Source organism: Bactrocera tryoni, chromosome 2, assembly GCF_016617805.1.
Source record: "Bactrocera tryoni isolate S06 chromosome 2, CSIRO_BtryS06_freeze2, whole genome shotgun sequence".
Classification (NCBI taxonomy): Eukaryota; Metazoa; Arthropoda; class Insecta; order Diptera; family Tephritidae; genus Bactrocera; species Bactrocera tryoni.
The window spans coordinates 7831114-7858176 of NC_052500.1; the positions used below are offsets into that span (position 1 = coordinate 7831114).

A 27063-nucleotide genomic window follows, 5' to 3' on the forward strand; every position below is an offset into this window, starting at 1 on the left:
CATTGAGCGTTAGCACTTTTCATTCACAGTAACGTGCCAGTCGTGATCATCACGGAGGAAGTACGACCTAATAAACCGCACCAAACCGTAATTTTTTCGGGATGCATTGGTGACTCATGGAGTACGTGTGGATTGCTGCCTGACCAATAACGCATATTTTGCTTATTGACGAAGTCATTCAGCCAGAAATGAGCCTCATCGATAAAAATTCGGATGATCATTTTCAACTTGTTTCTGAGTCCGATTTACGAATAAATTCGCCATAACGACGTCACAGAGATGCCCAACACTTGAGAACGAGACTGAGAGACTGATTTGGGTCTTCCTCAATTGATGCGCTAGCGGCAGTAATATTCTCGACGCTACGGGCACTTCTTTGTCTCACTGGCACGGGGACCTATTTTATTGTGCCTGTGGAATCAAATTTTTCCACCATACACCATAAATTGGAAGTGGCGCTTTTAAAGTTGAGGCCACTGACTCCGAATTTCGGTAGTAAGTTTTAATAATTTCGACTCGTTGTTGGATCGTATATCTTAAGATGATGAAATCGGAAACCTTACTGAAGAGAAATGTCGTTTGCTGTCCCCATCGGTCTACTTTTGTAGCGTGTACATACTCGTACATATTTTGATTTTGATTACTTTGTGCATTCTGTTTTGCAAGAATAACTAAAGTACAAAAGTGATACCAAGTGATTAAAGCATTCCTAAGTCTGATTATTGATAATAAACCCCGTATTTATAAAAATTCGAAGAAATAGAAGTCAAGAACTTTGATTTCCAAGATTTTCACAAAAGTCGCACAACAAAAACCGGCGAAGAAGCAACTTGAAATTCTGCGAATCTTTACAGACACTAGTAATCCAAACCGCTTCTGCAAATGAATATATAAAACACCTGTGTATGTGTGCACAATTAAACACACACACACCAAAACCACACGATAATTTATGGCTGTGAAAATTGTCGACTTTGTAGTTGTGTGTATGGCCGCTATTGCACTTGGCAACCCTGAAAAATACATAAACATGTTTAACTGACTTGGTAGCAACGAAACCCCCAAAAACAGTATTTCAAGCGCTAAAATTTAAATGCATTGGACGACTCGGACCGTAGCGTGCAAGCACAAAAAAAACCAAAGTATTATCCGATCAGGTTGGTGGCTCGTTAGGCGCAAGACGTGTGGGAATGCGCTGGTGTAACTGCGAAAAAAGCGAGAAGAAGTCGTTTGGCAGGTACACGCATCAACGGACGGGGCGTGGCGCGGTCCGTTGCCGACACTGCAATGACTTATGAACTTTACAACTTGTGGTGATGACCACAATTTGGCCGGCAGTAACCTAAAAAGTAGACAAGCCGCAACAAAAACAAACAAAAAAATATGCAAAAAAACTGAAAACCCATAAATACAAACATAAAATAAAGGCCACAAGCATAACCACATAAAAAATATGAAACAACAATAACAAAAAGCGCATCTTACAAGAAAAAATTGAGTTAGAAACGGCAACAACAACAGCAAAACACAAATACAATGCATAGCTAGCCGCAATGCAGTTTCATGTTTGATGATTCCAAAATTGGTTGGTCGCTTGCATTATCACAAGTGAGCGCATCACAACGCATAACGCGTCGCCGACCGCGGCCGATTGTGCATAAACTTGAGCAAATCTTCGTCGATCACGCGCTGCGTCAAATGTTGGCTGATGTTATGGTCAATTGCGTTATGAGTTGTGCTGCAGCTTGAACCGGTTGCGTTTTTAGTTTTTTACTTTTGTTTTTGGGTGCGTGTTGAGTTTTGAAACATTTCGACAATCAGCAATAAATTATAGAAGGAAATTGGATATTTTGTGGAGATTAATGCAAATGCGGCGCTTACCACTTTGGTGGCTATCTGGCCTAGATTCTTCGTTTTTTTTAATGTGCGTCCTGAGTGAGAAGGTATTTTGTTCTCAAAATTATAAAAAAAATTCTTTCTGAAAATATTTCTCATTTGCTAAAATAGTCAAAAAATTTTTCGTTTTAGTATTCAAGCATTTCGATTAATCAGTCTGAGTACGAAAATTTTAAAGGACTTTTTTCTAATCTACAGTTTTTGAATCAGACGTATCAATCAAATATAGTCAAATTCGATGATAACTGCAGAGTAAAGTTATTTAATAAATTGGGTACGATTTTTTGTCATTATATTGGGTAGTCGAATAAGTCTTTTCGTTTTTCTAATGAAACATTATTCCATGAGTGTAAATCAAAATTTCGAAATTTCTAGAAAGGAAGCGAACGAACCATTGTTGTGCTACACGAACTGATGCAGCAACGTCCCATAAACTTTACAAATTTTATTGATGGCTTGCGTGGCATTCTTTCCTTTTTTATATAAAAATTTCAAAATATAGCGAATTTTTTCATTATTTTCACGCATTTTGGAACAGCTGTAACTTTTTTCCAACTTCCCCGAATTTAATTTTAGTTAAATGAACCTTAAAGTCTCACCTTTCCAGCACTACATGGTATGACACAATGTGATTGGTAGCACTGAAGATTACGTCTGCAACGACATCTATTTACAAAATACGAAAAGACTTTTTCGACTACCCAATATATGTTTAATAAAGCCTGCAAGAAGGAATTCGACTTCTTTTCGCTTACTTTCAAGCTAAATTGACAAAGTTGGACCTTTTTTCAGTGCTTAAGTCTGACATGCTTTAAAACAGATTTAAAATCACGAAGATTGACTAAAACCTTAAGTGGTTGTTTTGCTACACCATCTACCGCATTTCGAGAAGTTTTAACAGATTTTTTGCATTGACCAAAATGTGTTAAGTTGATCCATAAGCGATATTAAGATACTCTGATATCTCTCTGATACCAACACGACGAGTTTCAAGCACCGTTTCTTTAACTTTTTCGATGTTATCGTCAATAATAGAGGTGTATGGAAGGTTGGCACAGACAACCTCGTTGTTCACAAAAAAAAAAAACAAAAACAACGAGAACTACATCAGATAGAATGCAGACTGTTTCTAACGTATATGTGATAATTTTGCTTATTAATTTTGTTTTATATTCGCTAAGCCAGAACTCTATCTACTCGGTGATGTGTGTTCATTAAGAGTGTAAGTTGACAGCTATCTATGCAAAAAGTTCTATACCTCGTCTTAAAACACCCTCTATAGCAAAGAAAATGAAAAAGGTATAGATCTGAAGTAATTCCGCTACAATGAAGGAAATAGAGAACCCTCTAACCACGATTATTCAATTTTAAAAATACTTATTGGTCGGTTGTGCTTACAAAGGGAGATGGATGGTACATTTTAATGAAAAAAACTGAGTAAAATTTTTAAATACATACATAAAAGGATATATGATGGAAAAATATAAAAAAAAATATATTTTTTTAATATTCTTCAAAAACTCAATAAAAATTCTGTCAATTGAAGTTAAATATTTACAATCAGTAAATTTACGCAATAATATTTAGTATTAATTTAATTTAAATGGTTATTTACAAACAGTAAGCACAGCAAAAGTACTTATAAACCCTTTTTAAATTAATCTTTTACCGCCACATGGATTCTCAACACTCAAATGTAAAACGTAAAGCAAGTTGCGCGCTTAAGTCTTCTGTTCGCAAGTTGACTTTTGCAATGCTTGGCGTGAACATACAAGCCGACATTAGCAAAGCACCCATATACATGTGTATCTACGCCTCATGCATGTAAAGTATGCATTAGCGCACACCAACCGATATATACACATGCAAACACTCACACATACCTACAGATACATATTTACATGTAAATGCCTGCAAGTTGTGCCGCTTTACACATCTGAGTATTTATGCGCATTTACCTTTTTAACAACTTTGTACACCTATTTTACATATTTATGCTTAACGTATGTAATCGAGCGGAAAATTAATTAAGTTGCAGATGTGCAACAAGTTGTTGCATTTGTTGTTGTGAACCTTAAAAGTAGTAATCATATTGGTGTTGAAACTTTACACCATACCACACCACACCACACCATAAATAGTGTGGAAAAACTGGTCAGCCGTTTGATGAATATTGTTTTGCTGTTTTCTTCTCACTCTTTTTGTTTTGTTTTTGTATGCAAACGCCCACAAGACGGCGCTGTCTGTCTGCGGAAGTACAAAGCACCTATGTGATAGATAAGTCGTGGTATAAAGTGCTTTACCAGCGCTCAATAATTTATTGCTATTGCAAAAATAAAAGCAAAAACGAATAGCGAGCAAAAAACGATGAAATCATGTGATTAATTGTGCTGAATTGAGTGGATAGTTTTTATGTAAATAATTGAAAGCGCTTGTAAGATTATGAATTTATGTTTGATTATTTCATTTGTTTATATTTTTTATTGCGAGTTAAGTTCTTCTCAGTATATACATATATATATCAGTATATACATATACATATGTATATACTAGTATACATCCATACACTTTTTATTCTTTAGAGAATTTTTGATTTGCAAGACACAGAAATCAGGGATATATTAGTTTCTAGACTTAAAAGGCACACCTAGTGTTAAGTAATGAAAAAATCGATTATATCTTCTTTTCATATTTCTATAGTTTATACCATTAAAAATAACATAATAATTTGTAGCCGAGTTCAATCAGCTTCATCAGTTTATCTTTAAATGCGCTTTTCATGAAGCAGCATTTTTCTTGAGTAAATAAATTATATGATTACTATTAAATTCCTTCGGCATGTTCTATATATAATTCTCCATACAATGCCTTGCCGGTTGTTTGATCTGATCGAAAATCGAATTTAGCAGGCCAAAAAACGACCAATATTTTTATAATAAACCTTTTTTAAAATACCGCCATTTTGATAAAATTTGATTCTTTTTTTGATCCTAGGTCACTGTACGGAGAATATCTTCCAGTTTAAAGAGATTTTTTTAAAACCCAAAAATCGACGTTTTTTAAGTGTCCCTTAAAGTCTAATATTTTTTGTCTATGCTGTCTATAAATCTATAAGAATTGAACCTGTTACCCAAATTACTCTTTCAGGAACTGTATTCAAAGGAAGATATGTACATATGTTAATTGAGGTTACCATTTGAGAAAAGCTGAAGTGTTAACCTATATAAAAAAAATAAAAATTTTAATGGCTTGCAAGTTTTTTGAAAACTTCTTCGACCAAACGTATGACTAAATTAAATGGTTATTTGTCTGATTGTCGCTCATACGCAACTCAATCCGGTACAAAAAGCTAAAGCCATTCGATTTATAATTACATACCTAAATTTGTGTAAAAGTGGACTCGTGGGTGTTTCAGTTGCAAACATCTATTGGTACATTCAATACATGAATAGCCATTAATTAAGCATCATATGAAAAATGAAGGAATCTATAGCTTTTGACCTCTCTGGCTATATGTCAGATAGTGCCAGTATTTAAATTTTAATATGTTTTCCTCCATCACATTCTTAAAATATAGGAACCATACGCCGCCTGGTCCCAGAAAAACCAGTAATAGAGAAAAAGAAAAGCTTGCAAATAAAAAAAGGCGTGCAAGACAATAATGGCAGAAAAATCGCTCCCCTTTCACTCAGCTTCAATTAGGTAAATTAAAAAGAGCGCTTAAACACAAGGAAGAATTCAACATCGAAACCTACTATAAAGTATATAAAGAAGCTGTGTCCGAATTCAAACAAGCGAAATTCCCTTTGGAAAGCCCAAAAGTCCATGAAGCCACTAGTCAACTCCAACGTGCCTATACGAGACTTGAGTGGAAATTAGACTTGAAGTGATGAGGAAAAGGATAGCAGTTTTGCAAATCACCTAGAAAAGGTATTTCCACCCAATTGACAAAGAAACAACTTTAAGCTGTCAATCTTAACCGACATAGCTAACGAGTCGCTCGCGTCTTTCAAGACCCCACCTTCCGAAATTATTAAATTCATAAAGGAACTCAATCCAAAAAAGGACAGGATAGTTACCTCAAAAATTCTAATTGAGTTACCAAATATAGCTGTAGAGGTGCTCCCTTTGGTCTTCAATAGAATTCTCAGTTTTAGATAATGTCCAATTTCATGGAAAAAGTAATGTATTGACTTCAACTTGTGTGGGTGACTTTTAAATAAAAACTTAGCCTAGACCACAAAGTGCTTTTATACAATGAGGTTATAGCTGTGGGGTACGACATGTGCAACTAATATTGACATAATACAAAGGTTCGAATCGAATGATGAAATAACGTAAAGAAAATATCCATAAATATTTTGGTATTCCTATGGTAAAGAAAGAAGTAGAGGGCAGCAGAATAAAATATATATCTAAGCTCCGCGTTCACCCAAACCCATTGCCTAAAGCATTAGGTACGTTCTTGCTGAAAAGCAACATAGCACCAAAACAGCTCAATCATTTGCTTGAGCTTGTCTAGTTTTTAAATAGATTTAAGATTTTATAACTTATTGTTAGGCTTTTAAAAAAGCAGATGCAATAAACGAAGACATATTAAAAAAAAATAAAAACATTTTGTTGTCGGCCAGTCCTTTTAGGTCGAATGATTACTGAATAGATAACTAAGTAGATAATTCTGAGCAATAAAAACCGACAACCATTTTATGGAGCTCGATTTAGTCTTCTTTAGAAAGTCACACATACACTTTTTCGACTCATTTAACTTATAGAAAAATGGTTCATTCGAAAGGTGAATTCTAAGCAATGTTTAGAAAAATTAAAAGCTATCAATTTATAATTGTTCAACATTACATATGTATATTAACAACTCTTTTGACGCACATTTTTTACAGCAATTAACAGTGTAAACTTGATAAAACAACATGAAGCACACAGAACCTCATATTCGACGTACGGAGGGCTTGGTACGAAGTGTGGCTTCGATATACTTGTATTCACTAGTACCAATCATGAATAAGGAAGTTGTCTGGAGACTTAAAATTACGTTGTATAGGAAGTGGGCGTGATCCTGACAAAATTATGTATACTGTTACATCGTGTCAAGGAAGGGGTATAAGAATGTTACATAGTAAATTTCAAACTAATTAGCCAAAAAATTTGTGATAAACGAAATTTCGCCTACGAGCGGTTGGTGAACAGACCTTGCGCCATTCTTTGACCTGGCCCATTTGTAGCCTTTATATCAAATTTTCACCATCATTTGCGGGAAACAAAAGGAATACTAAATTATCTTATATCTTGGCTATTTCAATTATACACTACTGTAACAAGATGCGAGTGTAAAAAAGCTTGTGTTGAATAAAAACCAAAAATAGAATGAAATACATAATTATGAAAAAAATGAATGGCCATTAAATTTATGTGCCTAACTTATTGCCCCCTCAATGCTTATAAATTAAGAATTCTTAAGAAAAATTACGTAAAAAAAATATTTTAAATTCATTACTAAATTTTATTTTGGACCAATAAGCCGAAAGGCAGAGAAATGCTGGCTATTTAAGCAACGAAAATATATATGCACTTAGTATAAATTATTAAATAAATAAAAAAAATACAAAAGAAATCAACGTCATCGGTGCAGCAACACCAAACGATGTCAAACATTAAGAATGCAGCGCTTATAATTACAAATACACACATGCACACTTATAAATATATATATTTAATTACGTATGTATATACTATAATTTCATGCAGCTAACAACAACAATGCCGGCAATGTCAGTCGAACGAATGATAAACCGAAAACCACCAAAAACGATGCAAAGCAGCTATGCAAGCGCCAAGTCAACAGAAAACAGCAACATTAGTTGCAAACAAACAAAAAAAAAACAGCAAACAAACAACAACAACAAAAGAAGTGTGACAAGCACAGACACGTACTCACAAACAAACAAGCAATCGATTGAGATGAAATAATAGCGATGATGATGATCGCAAGCCAATACATACAAAGCTGCACATAAAAAAAAACACATACACATGCACACTAAGCACCTTACAAGTCACCGCTGGCAACGCCGCCGACACCACCTTCCTACACACAAACACCCCGACACTCGTTCGTTCACACACTGCTGAAGAAGCGTCAAAGCGACAGCCGCAGCCGCGGTCGGCACATCACTACACCTGCAGTGTTGCCAACACACACACACACACACGTACGCGCACATAACTCAGAATATACCAAGCATTTGCTGTGAGTGTGTATGTGGACTGACGTGCGCTGCTGCCACCGCTAACTGATCGCCGATTGACTGGTTTGTGGCTTCGCCGTCCACTCGGCAGCGCGCTGTGACACTCTAAATGGCTATAAAACACTTTGCAGCTCGCATTTGACTTTTGTTTTCGTTTGCAACTTACAGTGTCTGGTTGTGCCAGATCCGGTGGTAGCCAAGCGCAGAAATACAAAAACGCACGCATACTAATACACAAAAAGCAATATTGTATTCTCGTTACTGAAGAGCATCTCGAGTGCTAAGTGAAATAAAGGTAAGCGAAAAGTGAACGCGCAGACGCACGCAAAAGGATAATTCTAAGAACTGCGAAAAATCGAAATAAAAAGCGAACAATAAGTAAGGAAAAGCAATATGACATAACTGTAAAGCAGAAAGTGTTGAGAAAAGTGTGGAATAAAATACGTTGGACTACATTCGTTGCACATTTTTTTGTGAAATTTTTATGAAATCGAAAAATTAAGTAAAATATTTATATAAATATTGGACAAACTCGCCATGAAAGAAAGTGTTTTTTAAGCCGTTGTGTACAAAGAACTCAAAGGACCTTTATAAAAATTATTGTGTATGGCAAATGTGCGAAAAAATATGGTTAAATAAGAAGACTTTACACAAAAATTTGTGCAATTTATTAAGGACCTACAAGCCTAAAGATAAATCAAACAAAGTTTGCAAATAAAAATTTTCGTGAAGATGACTTTCCGTTTTTATATAAAATTTTTACGATTTATGCTGTGTTCATTACGTGTTTCTCGAAAAAGTTGGAAAACACAATTTTTATGTGTGATTGTTGTGTGAAGTTCGTTTCATAAGTCTTTTGTATGTCTGTTCTGGGTTAAGGATAACAAGTTCGTTTCTTAAGTCTTTGGTATATGAGATGATAATAATGGAGCTGTCGACAATTGTTGGAGATTTTGTGATGGATAACGTTTCTAAAGTATTTTGTATATTTTCATTTAATTGGAAATACGAAACTACACTGTTATTATTTTTTAAGACTTCTACAAGTTCAAGAATAAAATGAAAACATTTTTGGATTACCGAACAATTATTATCACATACATACATACAATCATTTTTTGATTGTAATGTTAGAGGTTGTTTTTTGCTAAATTTGGTTTTCTTAAACCGAAAATGATAGTAAAAATTTTCTAACACGAGGATTTTGTGTTGTAATCAAGGGCTGTAGGACAATTTTTGATCTCAAATTCGTAATCAGGACACCTCAAATATACCTCAGACCTCTTAGCACATTAGTTTCAAATTTTTCTTAAAGATTGAGTAGCGTTATTTTTCAATTTTGTCATTTCCTGTTATATATGTATGTATACTCAAGAAGAAGTAGAAATATCTCCATATTCAGGAATTTTGATTATACAATCTTCTGATATAAAATATAATATAATATAATAAAATTTGATTTCGTTATGTTCAATATATCAGTATAATATTGAAGAGGGTTAGACGAACTTTCTACAACTAGCGACCAATTTATACCCCAAAGGCAAAAATTTTGCTTGTAAAAGCCCTAAATTTAAACACTGACACATGACTAAAGTAGAAATGTTTGTCCTTTTTGACATTTACACTACACACAGGCTATACATCCAATTACTTTTGTGTTTTCCAAAATTTCATCGAGCTTAAACTATTACACCAAGATTCAACGATAAATTTATAATTTTTTTGCACTTCTTTTTTTGAAGAATTGCGCAGATCTTGTTTTAGAATAAAAAGCAAACACTTCCAACAAATATATTTCTGATAAATTTTCAGTTGTTTTCAATAAATGGAAAAAAATTATGAAAAAATTAAAAAATTAAAAATGTTGATGGACTTACCTTTGGAATGTCAAATAATTGCTTTGGCAGAATCCACTTTAGCTCTGTAAAATAAAAGAAAAATATTTATTAAATTTTTGAAAGTTTATGCTTCTTTTAGTTGTAAATGGTAAACAAAAAAAAAATAAATTAATAATTAAAAAAAGTAATTTTATAATTAAAAAAAACTAAAAATTTTCAGTCTTCCCATAATTTTTTGTATAATTTGCAAATATTTAATTAGCTTTATCCCACCTACTTCTCAAAATTTAATTTTGCTATAAAGAAAAAATTATGACGATCTGCTCTCTGACTTTTCAGTAGCTTTTTTCCGCCCAATAATAATCATTTATTTAATGTATGTATGCCTTTAATGGATGAATTGTAAATTAATGAAATTCCACTTTACGGCATAGGAGCGTTGCTACCGCAAATTGCCAAGTGCCGTTACAATGGTTTCATTCATAATAAGGTGATTTTATGATGGCTATTAGACAATGATATGGTCAATCGGCAATTTGTATTGCACACCAAAATACTAATGGAATTAATAAAATGCTGTTACAAAACGCAACCACACAAAGAGCAGAAAGTGTTGGGCAAAATAATTCACTACAATTAGCCCCGTTTCGCAAATGAGACATGCCATATGAATACCTTAATTAAATACAACGGTAATGAAATTGATCCGTGGGAGTTGATTTTGTTTGAGTAGAAATTATATCACTGTCAGATGTAGATAAATAAAAATATATACATATATATGATAAAATAATGACGTAAGTAAAGTATAAAATTATGAAAACAAAACTAATAATTTAAAAATTTAAAGCTATAAAAATATAAAAATTTACAAAAAGTAAATCAAATTTCTGGATTTTAAAGAAAAAAATTTAATAAAATATAATCTGCTATTAACAAGATAAAAAATACAAAAATATATTTTTACATATTTAAAAAAATTGATATTTTTTGTACATTTATTATTATACAATTTTTTTTGTGGCATTATTTTAAGTTTTTTAGTAATAGATAAACTCAAAATAATTCCACAAAAAAAATCATAATAGAAATACAAAAAAATGGCAATAAATATTTTGATAGAGCAAAGAATTTAATCTGACTAAAGGCAAAAAAATTAAAATAACATAAAATAAAAAAAACAGTAAAAAATTAATAAAATAATTAAAAAAATAATTCTTAAAATATTTAATTTTTATAAAAAAATATTTAAAAAAATAAATATAAAAACTCATACATAAACATTATCTCATATGGTAAAAAATAAAAGCTATTAATAATAAACTTAAAATAATTTCCCGAAAAAAATGTACATAATAATAAAAATACAAAAAAAAATAGAAATAAATATTTTGATATAGCCAATATAATCTGAATAAAATAGAAAAAAACAGAGTAAAAAAATTAATAAAGTAATAAAAAAAAGAATTCTTAAAAAAATATTTATATATATTTATATAGTATATACATATATATAAAACAAAGAATAATAAAAAAATAAATATATAAAAACACATACAAAAAAATTAAATAAACATAAGTGAGAAAAGTAGAAACTCTTAATAATGAACTTAAAATAATTTGACAAAAAAAAAATAAAATGAAATTGAAAAGAAAACATAGTAAAAACAATAAATAAATAAAATAATAAAAAAAATTTATTCTTAAAAAATTTATATTTTTATATGAAAGAAAATAAAATTATAAAAAATCATATATTAAAGTTAAATAAATTAAAAATAGATTAATTTTTATATTAAAAAAAATATGTTTGTACAAAAAAAAATAAAATAATTATATAAAAAATCGTACATAAAAATTAAAAAAACCTTTCACACACACTCATTTTCCACTTATGTTATTAAGTTAAAAAAAATCTTAATAATAAAACAATAAAAATAAATTAATTCTTAAAAAATTTAATTTTGACAAAAATAAATTTATAAAAAGTTCATATATTAAAGTTTCATAAATTTTAAAGTAAATAAATTAAAAATATAACAATAATTTGAAAAATAGATATGTTTATACGAAAAAATAATAATATAAAAAATCATACATAAAACTTAAATAAATGTCCTCACACTAATTTTTTATTTATGTTATAAGGTTAAAAAAATTTTCTTATATAAAAAATGCAGCATCCAAACATCTCTTTTTGAAAACTTTAAAATAGTAAGTTTTACTTTATTCGATCAACAATAAATCAAACGACAACTGTGGCAACTGAAAAACTTCCCACACTCGATTTTTAATATTTTTTTTTGCAATATGCATTTTTTCTATGCAAATTAAAATTTTAATGTTTTTACAACCAAAATGAATTTTTAAATTTCATTACTTATATTTCATACATATTTACAGCCGCGAGCGCACATAACGAATATGCTGTCAATATTAATGAATGCAAATAACAGTCATTACAAGCCATCAAGTAGCCAAGCGAAATAAGCGCTGCAGTTTCACGTTGCAAAGCTAACAGACTTGCATTTGCACAAACACTCAGATATACAGATATATTACTAATTATAAATATTACTGATTAATACCCATATTTTATGCTACTTAGCTGGACGTTTGATGTTATGTGCCAACGAATGTGATGATGTGGTTGTTGTTGCTATTGCCAAATAAGCGAAAAGCAAAAATATTAATTAACAGCTTTATATAATATAAGTACATATATATATGTATGTATGTACAATATATACTGTATGTAATCGTCAGCGTAACGCACAATTTTTGGCTGTCTCGCATTCATAAAAGGCAGTCAACAAAAGTGCGTGCGAATTTGTGACAAAAAGTTTCGACAGTGATGTAAATAATCAACTGCTTTCGAATTGAATTAAAAAATATTTAAAAACTAAGTCTGTTAGTTGTTGTATTGGTTGCGCAAATATTTGTATATTTACTGTGTTTATAAGCAAAAAGGCTTGAACTTATTTACATTTTGTGGAGAAGTTCTCTTATTTACAAAGCATTAGTGTAAGTGGAATTTCGATATTTTTTTCGTTGACTTGTTGCCAAGTGGTCATATGTACATAAATGACTGGAATTGTAATAAAAGGCGGATTTTAGCTAGTATTTTTCTTCTTCATCTTTATACGATTTTTATTACTGATTAAAATAAGGCAGCAAGTGCAAAAAATCGAATTTTTCTGAAATTTTGTGCGAACTGCTGAGTTTTTATTGACCTCACAGCATTGAAATATAAATATTAGGTAGCATAGCTCAACATTTTAAGCACAGGCATGCCTAAATTTTTATTATAGCAAGCAAAAATTTGCTCATAACCTTAAACTTCACCTCTCGTCCTTACCTCTACTGAGTTCAAAGTTGTATATGAACTAAGGGCGATGCAATTATTGCTTTGAAATAATTTTTTTTAAGGCAAGATCAAAATTTTGTGGCGAAATGTTGCTAATAAAAACTATAAATTAATTTTAAACTTGCTTTTTTTTACAAAAAATCAATAATAAATATAAAAAAAAATAAAAAAGAATAATAATTTTTTTTAATTTTTTTTTTTTTAATTTTTAATGCCGGCCAGAAATTTGAAAATATGTTTTAATCGTTGAAAATAATTTTTAAATTTAAATAGACAGTTTTTTTAAAAATATTATTACAAATTTTAACGTAAAAACATTTTAAAATGAAATTTGCGTAAAAATATTTTAGTCTTTTGACTTGTAAAACTTGATCTTGGTTCTTATCTAGTTCAATATGACTTTAAAATCAAGGGTTTTGCTTTATTTTGATTAAATAATTTAGACTGATCTTTATTTAAAAAATTTTTTAATCGAGTTTGTCGCTTAAGTCTTTTGATTTGAAAATTTGTATAAATTTCAAATTTTGAAATTCTAAAATTTAGGTGCTTATCTGATTCAATTTAGTTTTTCAAGCAAGTTTGTCGCATAAGTCTTTTGATTTGTAAAATTGTTTTCTAAATTGACTAATTTTTGTTTTCATTCAGGTTTCTCGCTTAAGTCTTTTGAATAAAATTGATTAATCGAATTCATACTTTGCAAAGTAACTTTCAGCGATTTTTTTGCCGGTTTGGAGCGACTACTAAATTTCGAAATAATTTTCACACAATATACTTAAGCTTAATTCAAATACAAATATTTATTATTGTATACATATGGCCACCTAAACCCAAATATGCGCGAATTCCAAACAAAACTTTGAAAATAGAAAAAAAAAATTAATTTAAAAAAATGTCAATCCAATTACATCAACCAACAAATTATTTTAAGCGAAAAGTTCAGCCGTAATGAGCTTTCAATGTGCACTGAATTATTTATTGTTACTATTTGTTAAGCAAATGAAAACGAAAATATTTCAAATTACGCACGCAACATTTGCACGACGCGCACACAAACGCATACGTGCCGCTAACATAAAATATTTCGTACAAAAGTCACACAAAACTCATAATAACTGATGAGCACAAAGTAATACACACTATACGCACATATGTTTGGCGCTTACATAGATGCTTATGTATGCGCATGTGTGCGTGCATACGCATTTCATTGATGTTCGGCTTGAATTTTTACAGCTTAATATTTCTTGGCGTTTTTATATATGCAAGTCTCGATACCGCAACCGGTTGTATGAACATCCTTGACATAAAAACACAACTCACACACACACATACATGAACAAAAGAGCACACGCAGGTGCGCAGGCAGCGCAACATCTTCAATGCAGTAGCAGCGCCGCACTTTAATAGACATAGTAATGACAGCGCCTCTCCGGCATCTACGCATGCGCATCACTGTTACTCAACGAGTGCTAATCGCCCCGCGCATAGTGTAATAATCAATGTTTTGCCTTATTGTTGTTATTGTTGTTGTTGACTTGCTTGCATTGTTCGTTATTACGCTTGCCGTTGACAGCAACGTCAAATGAAAACGAGCAAAACAATCGATTTATGTCAATTATAACGAACGGCGATCATTAAGTTCATTAGTGCAACAGTGGCAGCGGCTGTAACTGTAATCGTATACCCCGCTAACTGTCATTACTGTCATTCGATGAACTCACATGCTCAAATATGACACCAATAACCAAATCAGCGAGTGTGAATGAGTGAATGACAAATTGAATTGATTGTCGCACACTTGTGGCAGAGTTCAACATCGGCCAAAAAATATCGCAAACCGCATTGCTCTTGTTATATTTTTTATTGCCATTTTCGAGTTTGTTTGCACTTATATTTTTTTTTTTACTAACGCCACTTATTTGCAATTAATCTACTTTGATTTATCTGACGCTGACTCTGCCTGCGATGGGTCTTCCTGATTGTCTGCTGAATTTTTTAATTTCGAAAATGGTAAATTCAGCTGCTAAAGATGGTCAGCTAAATATTTGTATGCTAATTTTATATGCAAATACGCTTTGATATTGAATTCCCAAGAGGCAACAAGAAAGAAAGAAAAAATTTAATGAACTCTTTTTTTGTTGGAAATGCGTTGGCACCAATGATTAACGTCGGCAAACAAGCCTTAATTGGCAGACGATTTGTCAATGCCACGCGCTGGTTATTTCCCAAATACAGTAAGACATGTTAGCATAAATTTTAGAGAAAAAAATATATATTAAAGAAATAATAATAATAAAAATATGTTAATAAAGTAGTAAAAAAAAACCAAAAAATAAAAGAAATAATATCAATAATATCAATGAATAAAAAAAAAATAATTACTGCTCTTTAAGGCTAAGCACTTAGTGAATTCAAAAGCACATTAAGTCGATGTATGGCATAGATAATACCTATGTGTTTTTTAAGTGAGAGGTAGGGGTTTTTTTATTTTTTGATTCCTTTTTATAATATTTCATGACCAAAATTCCAAATCGCTTGAGGCAAAATTGAAATTGAAAAATAATAATAAAAAACTCTATCCTAATTTTACTAAATTTAATGTCTCTTTTTTTTTACAGATGAAAATCACATTGGTGATAGCTGCTGTCTGCATAGCAGTGGCGTACGCTGATCCCGCCATCAGTCAAGCCCGCTCCTCCACAGCCACATCAACGAAACCTGGCAGATTCTTGTCACTGCCAGTGCCAGCGAAATGTGCCAGACGTAAGTAAAAAAATTATATAAAAAAAAGATTTTCGCACACAAAAGTTGGCGCATAAAAAAATTGAAAACAATAAAAACCTTCAAAATAATTAAAAAAAATAGTAGTAATAATAAAAAAGTAAAATAAAAAAAAATAGTAACAATAAAATAAAAAAATTTAATAATAAAATAAAGTAACATAAAAATATAACAACAAAAAAAATATCAATAACATAAAAATATAAATTCCAAATAGAAAATTTTTCGGAAATAAATAAAATAAAATTAAAAAAAAACAATAAACGAATATAAAATCAACAAAAAACAAAAAAAAAATAACAACACAAAAAAAATAAATATCAATGACATAAAGAAATAAATTTCACTTAAAAGTAAAACAAATAGAAATATTTTTGACAACAAATAAAATAAAATTAAACTTAATAATAAAATTAAAAAAAATCAAAAAAAAATATGAAATCAACAGAAAACAAAAAAAAAATAAATATAAATAACATAAACATATAAATTTCACTTAAAAGTAAAACAAATAAAAATATTTTTGACAATAAACAAAACAAAATTAAACTTAATAATAATAAATAAAAAATTTTAGTAAAAAAATATCAACATAAAAAAACAAAAAATAAATAACAACAAAAAAATAAATATCAATATCATAAAAACATAAATATCACTTAAAAATAACACAAACAGAATTTTTTTGAAAATAAATAGAATAAAATAAAGCTTAATAGTAATAAAAAAATTAAAATAATATAACAATTAAAAAAAAAATATTATTAAAAAAATAAAACAAAATAAATAACAACAATAAAAAAATAAATATATATAAAAAAAGATAAATTTCACTGAAAAGTAAAACAAATAGAAAATTTTTCGAAAATAAATTTAAAAAAATCAAACTTAAGAAAAAACCTTGTGCCACAAACTCGAGTTAAGAGTTTATTTATAGTTACGACTTAAAACAGAGAGTTTAATAAAAAAAAGTTTTTTCGTTAACACGCCAAAAATAGAAAAAGATGCGCCAGGAACTCGAGTTAATTGAAATTCGAAGTTTAACATTACAAAAAACCATCAAGAATATGCCAAACATACTTTTATTCGTCTTATACTCCATTTTATTGGTACCCATAGCGAACAGACTTTAAAACATTGTCTACATTATAACAAAATTAAATTAAAAATTGGCATAGTAAGAAAATTACTTCTGAAATTCACTGATAAAATAGCTAAATTACAGCTTCAAATATTTGCATTCACAAAAAATCACCCACAAACGCTTGTGCCCCAGATATGTATATACGCACAGCTGTATTAACAAAACGGCCTATCGGTGTAGCCACCTAAACGCGCCACCTGAGTAGTCACTCGGTTAGTAAGCTAAATAAATATTTTGCACGTATTTGTGGACCTATGCCAAGCAACACGCCAATCCGCTAATGTGCATGCGCTTACATAAAGCCAAAGGAGCTAATGTGGGTCACGCATGCGCGCGGCTTCCGTGCCGCTCCGGGCGCGACAAATTCATACGTAGTATGTATTTATGTACGTGACGCATGCGAACGAGTGCCATTAAAGATTGCATAGTAAAAGTGGGAAACGGCGTGAGTGCGTTTTTAAGTTAAAATGCAGTGCGACTAAATGGAAAACAACAAAGAAAACAACCGAAGTGAGTCAAACATGCGACATGAGCATTCGTTCGCACAGGCTACACAGCGCGGCAAAGGTGTTAAATATGATGCTGCAGGCGGAGTCAGTGATGCTGTGTTATGTTATGTTTGCCTTTATAAATATATTGTTGTTAAATGTGGTTGTTGTTGTGGTTGTGGTTAACGCGGCCGCTTAACATACATACATACATAAGTGAACTTTGGTTGACTGCCTGACTGCCACAGTTAATATGTTTCTGTAAAAAAAAAACATAAAAATAACAACAACAACAATTATGTTGATACGTGCAGCTATTTTAACTCAGGCAGTTACATACATGCATACATATGTATGTTTGTGCATAAAAATGCTTGCACATAGCCATCGGCGAATACGTGTCACCCTTTATTGGTTACGAGCCAAACAATCGCCGCCACAGTCAACGATATACATATTGTGCGTGAACATACATGAATACATATTTACAGACATACATACAAACATATTTACACTCATACATACCTACGCCGATACGCGCCGTGCATTTTTAATAAGTGGAAAATTGTAATTGCCTCCAATTTTTAGCGAATTTTACAATTTTTCTTCACGTTTCTCCTTTTTCACCAATTGAGGCTACACTTGAGGGGCATGACAGTGGCGTCAGCGCTATTTTTAATTAGTTTCACATTGCCGCTGCGTTTAAGGTTTCTTATAAAAATAACATACAGCGGACATATTTTGAATGCTTGCTCATTAATATGTTTTGAAATTGATTTCTACCGCCGCTGGCACTTGAACATGAAAAATGCCGATGCACCTTTTGCCGTTGAAGGTCATTGCATGCGGCCATAAATGCATTGACGGTTAAAAATGGACGAAGAAAGTGGAGAAACAGCTAAAGCTGAAATGGTTTTTGAGTAAGTAGTGAGGTCAATAGAGAAAAATAAGAAATAATTAAGAAAAAGCAAGTAAGGGCGCCTAAATGCATGTGGAACTAAACATTATTTACGCTCTGAAGTTGTAAGAGTGTAAGGAGTGTTCAAAATATTTTGACGTATGCAAAAATTGGCTAAACGGGATGTGGTGTTTCAAATCAAAGTTTTTTAGACAAAATTATGGACCGAATGCGCCTACTCTTGCTATCAGCTTCATTTGCTATGAAAATGGATAATATAAAAGGCTGACTGAAAGCTTTTATCTTTATTTAAGAAAATACATGTCTACCTCCGACAGCGATTGCAGCGATATTCCAACTTTTCGATATAATTTTTGTCAAATGACTCATCTTCTTATTCAAAATAAGCGCCAATCTCTGCGATTTCTTATTAACGATCATGCGTTTGAGATCAAAGCACAGGAAAGCGTGTCTAGAGACTAGATTTGGTGAAAAGGAAGAACCAGAAGTTAGTCGTAGCTCAACTGGTATAATTTTGTAATAGTTTTCGTTCATTGGATAAATCTATTAATACCTTAAATTCATTCAAATATTCCTTCTATTCATACGAACTCCAAATTTTTGGCTTAAAAATCCACAAATTCTTCACAATTGGTAGAAAAAGAGTTACCAAGTAATGAATATTTGCGGCTAAAAATAAAATAAAGATTTATGCAGACAACGAGCATGCGTGGTTACGCAATAAGCGTGCCTGTTTGCAGCACATAGCGAAAGCAAACGAGATTGAAGCGCACACATTTAAATCCTAGTTTACTTTCAAATTGCTTTTAATCCAGTTTTGGCGCATATAAGTATTTATATATGTATGTATGTATATAAGCGATATACATATGTGCAAAGGTTAGAACAAGCTGTGCGAGTTTTATTTATTTATTTCCAATTTTTAGTGTTTCGCTATACGAACAATAGCAAAACACGGATTTACACTTAAGAAGATTTGCATTTATAAAATTGGAACTAAAGACGGGCTTTCGAAAAAACAACAATAGAAAACAATACAAATTAGTTCTAATCGAGAATTATCTAACCAGAAAGTCGTCGACACATCCGCTTTGTGCGCAAGCACGCCGATTTTCTAGCATTCGTTAAGCGGTTTAACGTCTAGAGATTCACATGACCCGCAGCTACAACTGTAAATTTTTTGCTGTTTTGAATTTCGATGAATATCGAAGTGTCTGCTATTAAGCTAATATGCCTGGTTTGCACAGTATTGCTTAGAATTTTTTTGTTAACTTTGTGTATTGGATTAATTAAAATACATTTTTTACTAATGTCGAATCTCTGCTTTTATAATTAAATTTCTAATTGCCAACAACACGCGATACTGAGAGTAAATTGCATGAAATTAGTATAGACTATATATTAGTATAGTATATAGAATGCTGGTATAAGAAAGTAACTTCGATAATTGAAGTAATTTATTCAGTTACTTAAACCGTTAGGCACGTAACACTGAGCTATTGTTATAAAAATTGGAAGAAAAAATCTTCGCATTTTCTACTTTTAATTTTGCAAGTTATGAAAAGTGTGCTTTGGAAAAATCAAGCGGAAACATTGCAAATAAAAAGTAACAGAACTTAATTTCCCATTGTAGGCACTTTTCGTAGCCTAACTGTCCCGTATACTCAGCTGCCTAGTCATATGTATATTAATTCAACAATTTTGTTACGAGTCAAATGCAAGCAAATGCAACCGGATGTGAGGATTTAATATATCATATATACAGATATGATATAACGGCACTAAAAGCTGATAGTCGTAAATTTTTAGTAGCAACAACATTTTTGTTGTAAAATTTCAAATTTATTGTGCGGCTCTATTGTGCAATGTAAGCGTATTAGGCGGCAGCTAGTGTGAAATTTCATGTAACGCTTTATTCGTGTTGTTGTAGATGCAGGCGGTACAAGTAGAGTGAATAGTGAAGCTTTCGGGTAGTAATGATATATTTGTTTGTAATTCAGTAAAGCCAGTATATTTTTGTATTAAGGGGTCAGTAGGGTAATCTGGCCTGCTTTTTTGACATTTTTTTTATAGAATTAATTCTACATTAGAATTTTTTTCACATATCATGAGGTATATCGTCGAGTGTATAAACAAATTTTTTCAGAATTTTTAGATGACACCTGTCGGAGAAATGGCTGGGTGAATGAGATGCGTTTTTGCAATATCAGACACTATTTCTCATGTTTGGATCAGCTGAAACACAAAAAACTAATTTATTCTTAAAAAGTTCCTGAATGGTTATCATCCCTACTAGAATAATGAAAAAATGTTTGATAAATAAAAAAGTAATTAACGTTTCTTTTTTTTTTAATTTTTCCCCATGTTTTTAAATAATTTTTTTAATTTAAACATTGTCAATAAATTGTAAAAAAGTAAGGGACGATAGCCAGGCGTTTTGTGAACATTTAAAACAAAAAAATTAAGCAAATCGGTTGAGTAGTTCGACCGGAATCATGTCCGCCTGTTTAAAAAAGTGTGTTTTGAGAAAACGCGTTTAAATTTTGAGGTGTGCACTCCGAGCCCTCCGAACGTCGAGCGGTATTATTATTTTTGGGCCTTTTTCGAAACCTTCCAATGGTAAAGCGGGTTTCTACATTAATTCTAAGGGTATAAAGGAACAGAAAATGCAAAAAAAAATTTTTTTGAAAAAAGATTACCTTACTGACTCTTTAAAACAAATTAAATCACAATTTCATTTTTAATACCCCTCATTTTGTCCAGGTTACTGATAAAGTTTAAGACAATAGCTATTTAGCCATGCCCGATGTATACATATGTACATATATGCGAAGCCATTAGGCTCAGTTTTTTAGATATCGATCAAAGACTTTGTTTACGTGCTTTTCTCCTCAAAAGGCTTTTCATTTAAACTCAAAGCACCATATCGTACCACTAAGGCATTGAGGTGTCATACAAATTGCGCGATCAGAATCAAGTATTTGCATGGGAAACGTTTTTTTTTGACGAGATATCAAGGAATTCGGCATGGATTATTGTCTAAGGTGCAGACAAATATATAAAAGAAAATACAAGCAAATTGAAAAATGTATAAAAGCACACAAATTTAGTTAACTAATGCTTTTATATACACTCAACTATTGTGAACCCTCAACTATTGTCCAACTCAGCTACAAATGCCCAGCACTTAGTTTCTTAGCAGTTGCAATTGCAAAACTGCAGTTTCCAAACAAAAAAAAATTGCTCAATAACCAATTTGCTGCTTCTTCTTTGCTTGCCCTTTGCTGCCAGACAACAACAACAACACATATTTAAAAAACAAAAAAGATAGATAATGCTTTTTGGGTCAATTGGGGAAGCAACTCAGCGCAGTGGGAAAGACAAATGAAAATAACAATAACAGCAAACTTTTGTGCAGCGCTCACGTTTTCTCCGCCATTGTAACAACTGTTGCAACATCTATTTATTAAGTTGTTGGCTGTTTGTCTGAAATGCTTCCTCTTCGAGGTGTTGCAATGCTTGGCATTATTGCAGCCGCGGCAGCTAGGTGCGCAACTTTGGCGCTATATGCGCTGTTGCTGCAGCAGTTGCACGAACAGCATCTTGCAACATGCTGTAGTTATCTATTCTGCCGCATTATTGCAATTCTATTGAGTAGATTTCGAAGTTTTTGCTCGCTACTTTGGCATTGCCGACTGATTTACGACTTGTGGCAAATGAAAATTGAAAATCTGAAAATTAATTGAAAATTATCGCTCGCTAATTTATTAAAAGTGGAAGTGTTCCATAAGTAGTTTAAGAATGCAGCTAATAAAATACAATTTGTGTGCAAAAACATGGCTTGCAAGTCAGCGCGCACGTAGTCAATTTTAATTGTACCGCCAAGTTGGTTGCGCAAGTGTAGATATATTCGCTATGAAGATGCAAATGAGCGCATACATACTTAAGCACACACATACAAACAAATTTGCATAGATAAAAACTAGCAATTATTAGTTTTTGCACGCCAGTCAGTTTCCCTTTAACTAATTAGCAATTATTCTAGCAGCCAACAAGTTCGTTGCTTAAGTCTTTTGTATATGTAGTTGCCTGGCATGCGCAGTAGCACAAGCTTGTTGTAAGCAATTTCTTATATATACCCATGTAGATGTATTTGTATTTAAGAAGTCATTTGCAACTGGTTTATATGAATTCATCAGTTTCAATCGCCTTGACCTACATCAACGAAGACTATTGTGTGCAGATAATAGCAGATAAATATCGTAAGAAGAACAGGCAATAAAAGTGGCAGCGTAAGAAGCTTAAAATTACAAAGATATTAAATGATGCGCCAATGATGATGAAGCAGATGTATCAGTTACGAATAAATCGTTTTAGCGTGGTAATTACATGGCAATTTAATGCCAATAGCGACAACAATCAGAAATACATGCAACTCAGATATATGCGGTATGCAGTGTATGGTTAGCGCTGAAGGTGAATATTTACATATAACGGCATAATTGATTGAATGATTTGGGTGGCCGAAGCCTTAAGCTATTGTTTGCTGTTAAAGATAACCAAGCTATGTTAGCTTTTATTGAGGCGGTTGTGAGGAAATCTATCAGTTAAAAGCATTGAAAAAACTACCGTATGAAGGCAGCGTGTATAAGCCATAAGGAAAACTACTTTTTGTGGAAAATACTTCCGATTTACGGAATAAAAGCTTTCAGAGACATTTCCTTAATTTTTTGTACACTCAAATTTCACACAAATCTTTATTTCTTTATTTTTCGATGAGATTGCAACAGCTTGCATTTATTGAATGTGACTGACGCTGTGAAAATGGTAATTTTCTAATAAAAGCGCTTCTTCTTTTTTACTTGCAATGACAATGATGGGGAAATTAAATGCGGCAAGTGTGGTTTAATGCCAATAATTAAAGCAAAAACTTGCAACGACTGCATAATAGAAAGTCAACATTGCACATTTTCTTTGATATTTTCCTTTCACCAGCTTTATTTGAAAATTTTAGTTGCCCTACACCGGTTCCGCAATTCATTCATTCAATAGCACCATCAGTGAAAGAAGAAACGAAATTTATTCAAATTGCAGCTAAAAAGTTTGATTGCTGTGAACTCGGCAGCTGTTGGTGATGGGTTTAATATAAAAGTTGAATCAACTGAAAGTCAACTGCACCAAACTGAAGCAATTTGGGGGAAAAAAGAGAAGAGTTTACCCACAGGTACATTTCTTTTAGCCTAAAAGGGTATACAAATTTCTTTATCTTGATTTTGATCGCTCAGTTTTTGTGTTTATATGTCAGTTATGTGCTATCGTGTTTCGATCTGCACAATATGTTCGTAGATTGTAGCATTGGCATAAGCAATAATATATGCTAAATTTGGTGAAGATATTTTGCAAAATACAAAAGTTTTCGAAAGAACCTTATTTTGTTCGCTCAGTTTGTATTGCAGCTAAATGCTATAGTGCTCCGATATCGATTTCGAAAAATGAGCAGATTATTGAGGAGAAAAGTGCCCAAAATTTCACAACGATATCTTCAAAATCGAACGACTAGCTCGGAAAACTTAATATACTCTCTTGAGAGCATAAAAACGCGCCATAAGGGAGCTCAATGTGTGAGCTTTTGTTTTTTTTGTTGCGGCAGAATTCTGCCGAGTTGACAGTCCTTGACCGGACAAAAAAAAAAACAATATATGTCCGTTCCGGTTACGTAGACTGTCGTGGGAATGTGTGGACTCTATTATTCTAGTAAGTGCATTTCTGCTAAACATAGGTTTTAGTAAGTATTTGGTACTTATAAGTTGCTAGAACGCCTATAAAGTCTTCATAACATCATCCTTTCTACAATAATAGGTGTTAGCCACACCAATATGGCTTAAGCATATTAATATCACACTTCTGATTTTATTGTTTGCTTAAACTACAAATTTCTTCCAATAAATAGTATTTTACGCTTAACAGATACTTACCTTTTTGGAAAAAATTCATTGATGATCGAATGTGGCAACTCTCATACTTTACTTTTGCTTCAGATATTTGTCGAGAATGATAAAACCTTATGTGAATGAGGCTTAAAGTAAAAAAATCAAAAATTAATTAAAAAATCAAAAATAAATAAAAAAAATCAAAAATAAATAGTAAACTAAAAAGTAAAGTAAGTGAAAAATCTCAAGGCAGCTAACTACACTCTTGTTTGACCAAGTTTTTGCACAATGTTGCCACTACCGCAATGCACTGCCGACACTATTATTTACATTTCGCACAGCTGTTGTGTGTGTGACGTCTCTAAGCACTCATTTGAGCCTCCAGCTTTGATGCTGTCTTAACTGTTGGTCGGTGAAATCACCAAAGTAACGACTTAGACACCTACTTACAACCGGCGCACAGCTATTGCAATGCATATTAGCACCGAAATAAACAATGTGAGCTGGAATTTTGCTTATTTTATTTCGTCAACTTGCAAGTCGGCAGTGTTTAGCAGTGGCAGCAGCAACGAAGCATAGCAAAGAAGGTGCAAGTTATTACCTGTTGACTGTTTTTTGTAGGAACACTGATGCTTTATCTCTATTAGAGTTTGCTGTGGCAGCTTGTTGTGTAATAGCGGTCCAATAGTCGAGCACAGCACATGACTCAGCTGCTTGTAAGGCGCTGTGGAGGCGAGGCAGCAGTGGCATGGCTAGACCGCTGGCACAAAAGGGCTTGCGGCATGTGTTCTGTCTTTTTTACAATAAGATATGGCAAAGGCTAGTTTTTCTCTTGGCTTTTTTAGGCTGTTGATCTCTACACTGAAAAATAAACAAAATAAAAAAATAGAAAATTAACGAAAAAAATTAGAAAATTAACCAAAAAATTAATTAAAATAAGTAAAAACATTAATTAAAAAGATTAATTTAAAAAAATTAAAAAAATTAATTAAAAAAATAATTTAAAAAATTAAGAAATAAAAATTAATTATAATATAATAAAAAAATTAATTATAATTTGAAAGCAGAAAGAATGAAAAATATAATTTTCTTACTTAATTAAAAAAATATCGTTTAAAAAAATTAATATAAAAAATTAAGAAATAAAAATTAATTATAATTTGAAAGCAGAAATAATGAAAAATATAATTTTCTTACTGGCTTACAGGTCCCAAAGAATTCTCCTACCGCGGTCGCAACATGTTCTTGAGCAGCCACGTGCCAGCGCTTGCCAACAAGAAGGTCGATTGGTTGGATGGCCGCAACTTGTGCCGTGAATACTGCATGGACTTGGTCGCTTTGGAGACCCAAGAGAAGAACAATCTGATCTTCCGTGTCATTCAACAGAACGATGTGCCTTACATTTGGACCGCTGGTCGTATCTGCGATTTTGCTGGTTGTGAAAATCGTCCCGATTTGGAACCCAAGAACGTTTACGGTTGGTTCTGGTCTGCAACTCGTGAGAAGATTCAAGCCACCAACCGCATTCCACAAGGCTGGGGCTACAATCCATGGTCACAAACCGGTCACAAGAAGCGTCCACAACCCGACAATGCTGAATACGACATCAACCAGACCAAGGAACAATGCTTGTCCGTGTTGAACAACGTTTACAATGATGGTATTGCTTGGCACGATGTTGCTTGCTATCACGAGAAACCTGTCATCTGTGAGGATAACGATGAATTGCTGCGCTATGTTGCGGCCACAAATCCAGGCATTCGTCTTTAAGGTGTTGACGAGTTGGAGCCACGAGTTGTCTTTAACGACACTGTGATGCTGTGCGGTGCTATGCAGTCGTTGCTGCGTCGTTTCTGCATTGTCTGTCTGTGTGTGTTTTTAATTAATTTTATATTTTTTTATTTTGTTTTTCTTTTTTACGAATTTTTGTTTTTAATTTTATTTGTAAAGAATGGTAAAAAAAATGCAAATAATAGACTTTAGAATTTATTACTGCGTGCATTCTTGTGGCAAAGTGGGAAAAATTTATAGATATACAATATATATTTTATATCAAAATCACCTTGAAATTTAGAAACAGCTTAATTCAAAAATTCTGTTCAGCTACGGTTCAATGAGACCAATTCAATTTTGGAAAACGTAATTTTTTTTATACTCTACTGCCAGTCTATTACATAAGCCGTTATTTCTTATTTGTTTTAAAATATTTATACGATTTTTAATCCATTTTCACAAGTTTTTCTAATAATCTGCAACGAATGACGAAAATAAAATAACAAAAATTAAAAAAAAAAACAATAAAATTTGAATAAAAAAAAATTATGTTGTATTACTAATAATTTTGGAAGGATTTTGTATAGAAGTGAGTAAGTGGGCACGGATTATAGGTACTTTCTCTCGTGTCGGTATGTACATATGTATGTGATTACTATTTCGC

General features: G+C 32.0%; 2 protein-coding genes across 2 annotated transcripts in view; one reads left to right on the forward strand and one right to left on the reverse strand.

Moving 5' to 3' along the window:
• The window catches only part of LOC120767463 (dedicator of cytokinesis protein 7), a 66632-nt gene extending 41151 nt beyond the window's left edge, over positions 1–25481 (reverse strand). Inside the window, exons 1-3 of the mRNA XM_040093551.1 lie at positions 25228–25481; positions 24672–24772; positions 10037–10080 (exon numbers count right to left, since the gene is read on the reverse strand). The gene's annotated coding sequence lies outside the window, so the exon portion shown is untranslated. The remainder of the gene's footprint in view (positions 1–10036; positions 10081–24671; positions 24773–25227) is intronic.
• LOC120767464 lies at positions 8316–26920 on the forward strand. Its single transcript, XM_040093552.1, has 3 exons — positions 8316–8451; positions 15983–16127; positions 25834–26920. Exons 2-3 carry the CDS (start codon positions 15983–15985, stop codon positions 26394–26396), a joined length of 708 nt encoding a protein of 235 aa, XP_039949486.1. The 5' UTR covers positions 8316–8451; the 3' UTR covers positions 26397–26920.
• Positions 26921–27063: the final 143 nt, after the last annotated feature.

Excerpts from the sequence above, each read along its gene's own strand:
- LOC120767464 (XM_040093552.1), top strand. The coding sequence starts at position 15,983 with ATGAAAATCACATTGGTGATAGCTGCTGTCTGCATAGCAGTGGCGTAC. Across the intron at positions 16,128-25,833 it reads GCCAGCGAAATGTGCCAGAC|GTCCCAAAGAATTCTCCTAC; the intron begins GTAAGTAAAAAA and ends ACTGGCTTACAG.